This window comes from Alosa sapidissima, chromosome 20, assembly GCF_018492685.1.
Source record: "Alosa sapidissima isolate fAloSap1 chromosome 20, fAloSap1.pri, whole genome shotgun sequence".
In the NCBI taxonomy this organism is placed as follows: domain Eukaryota; kingdom Metazoa; phylum Chordata; class Actinopteri; order Clupeiformes; family Clupeidae; genus Alosa; species Alosa sapidissima.
This window is the reverse complement of record NC_055976.1, coordinates 5,143,786-5,145,872: the sequence shown is the minus strand read 5'-3', so window position 1 is coordinate 5,145,872 and position 2,087 is coordinate 5,143,786. Positions and strand designations below refer to the sequence as shown.

The window sequence follows — 2,087 nt, the reverse complement described above, 5'->3', positions numbered from 1 at the left end:
TAAATATCAAAACAATGAAAGTACTTTATTGAAGACAATGGAAATGACAAATGATCCTTCTCACGCTATGTGTTCCATTTACGGTGACAGTGGGGGCATGTGTCTGTCTGTCTGTCTGTCTGTGTCAGTGAGTCTCTGAGAGCCCAGGGGGGAGTGGGACTCAGTGGTCTCTGAGCCTGACATTCGAGTCTCGTCTTTCCTTCCGTGTTTATCCATTGCACTTCTCCATCCACACACGCTATGCCAGGATCAGACTTTGCCCGCCGTGCGCCCCTGGGCCTTCTGATACTCCTGTTGGAGGCTTGTGAGAACCTCACGATGCTGCTCAGACTTCTTCTCCATCTCCTTCAGCAGGGTTTCATGGCGTTGTCTGAAGCAAAACAAGAGTCTTATCAGAAAACCCATCCATCATCTTTGTGTGAGACACATGAGAAGCATGTTCCTCCATATGATTACTTATGCTACTTGATGAATACATCAATGCCATGGAAAGGAACGATACTTATGTACGGGGCATATGTGTCATTTGAGTCAAACTGGGCTGCTAGTCACTGAGATTTGTCAGAAGTATGTAAAGGTATTGCCAATAACACATCGTCTTCATTAAAATACACATACATTTATATGCACATAATCTTAGGAATATAATAAAAAAACATAATGCATGATATATACACTCACATCTCCCCATTGATATACTCCAATCTCTTAGCTACAGTTGCTTTGGCTTCATCAAGATCCTGCTTCACTAAAACAGGCCCGATGAGTTTGTAGACTGTATTCTGAGCATTTAATAAATCCAATTCCTGCAAAGAAGAGTTCACATGAGAACAGTGAATGCAAACTTAATTGCACACTTGTCATAGCATGCACCAGCTGGTCATGACTCAGCAATTTAAGAAGTGGCTTATTAAGCAATTTAAGAAATGCCTCATATACTTATGTTCAACATAATTGTGTGTACCATCATAGACTAAATGCCACTCATATAATTTTGAAATCAAATCAAGGAATTTCCAACTGGGTTACTAGAATCTTGTAATAGGCTTCCAACTGGAATCTTGTCATTGCTTCCTCAAACAGAGTTCCCATCCAACTTGTACACAAAACCCATTGAGTCAGAACATTAGGCCTATCATGGCATTTCTAAGCTTGGGCATGGGCATGTGTGATTGTTCAGGTGCCTAATTTGCAATGCCTCTTAAAAGCTTTGCCTATACTTGCCAATAGTCTTTCACAGTGCATTTTGTTTCACTGTTCAAATAACTGTGAGAATTAAAAAGATCTGACTAAAATCATTCAGTCAGACATCATACTGTTCTTCAAATCTTAGTGTAACTGTGCTCTAACTTTGACAATCTTTACTTATCCTACAAACGACCTAAATGCATAATTATAAGCAACTCAACGTACCTCTTTAACGATGTTATTTTCAGTGACCTGAGCTTCGAGCTTTTGTCTGGCAGACATGCTTTTACTCACATCTGGAAAAAATGGTACCGTGAGTTACATGATTCAACTACAAAAAGAAACATGGAAACGCACAAGCCTAAATCAACAAGTTACAAATATATAGAGCTTTATCCAAATAGCCAAAACGCTTGAAAGGGGTACCTCACTTTAACCACCAGTAGTCTAGTGTAACGTTAGCACCCACCCCGCATCAGCTTCAATCAATGTTAACGTCACTGATGAGGAGTCCACACTTGGCTGATATATGTACAAACTACCTGTAACATTACCACATCTTGTCTATTACAACTACTTCATTGTATTCATATTTCTACAATCCAACAAATGCCTGTGTGGTTAGCAAATGGCTAGCTAGCAAAGTAACGTTAGCCACCACGAGTGGTTCTGTATGCATGTAGCAGGACTATGAACGTAGGCACCACCTTTTTGAATCACTTGGTATTTTTCCAGCTCTGCCTGCAACTTCTTCTGAATTGCTTCAGCCATGTCGCGTCTAATTTCAGATATAGCCTATTTCTCCACAAAGAATGATAACGTTAATTCAGCGTTGGGGAGCTTCAGTTCAGTCAAATCAGTTGTTGGGTTATTCTCGTCGCACTGGAAATTACGTATAG

At 40.2% G+C, this 2,087-nt stretch overlaps 1 protein-coding gene across 1 annotated transcript; it reads right to left on the bottom strand.

Moving 5' to 3' along the window:
* Positions 1–2,087, bottom strand: pfdn6 (prefoldin subunit 6). Its single transcript, XM_042075217.1, has 4 exons — positions 1,896–2,087; positions 1,414–1,484; positions 682–806; positions 1–370 (listed from the first exon to the last, which is right to left on the bottom strand). The coding sequence occupies exons 1-4, from the start codon at positions 1,957–1,959 to the stop codon at positions 250–252; spliced, it is 381 nt and encodes a 126-aa protein (XP_041931151.1). The 5' UTR covers positions 1,960–2,087; the 3' UTR covers positions 1–249.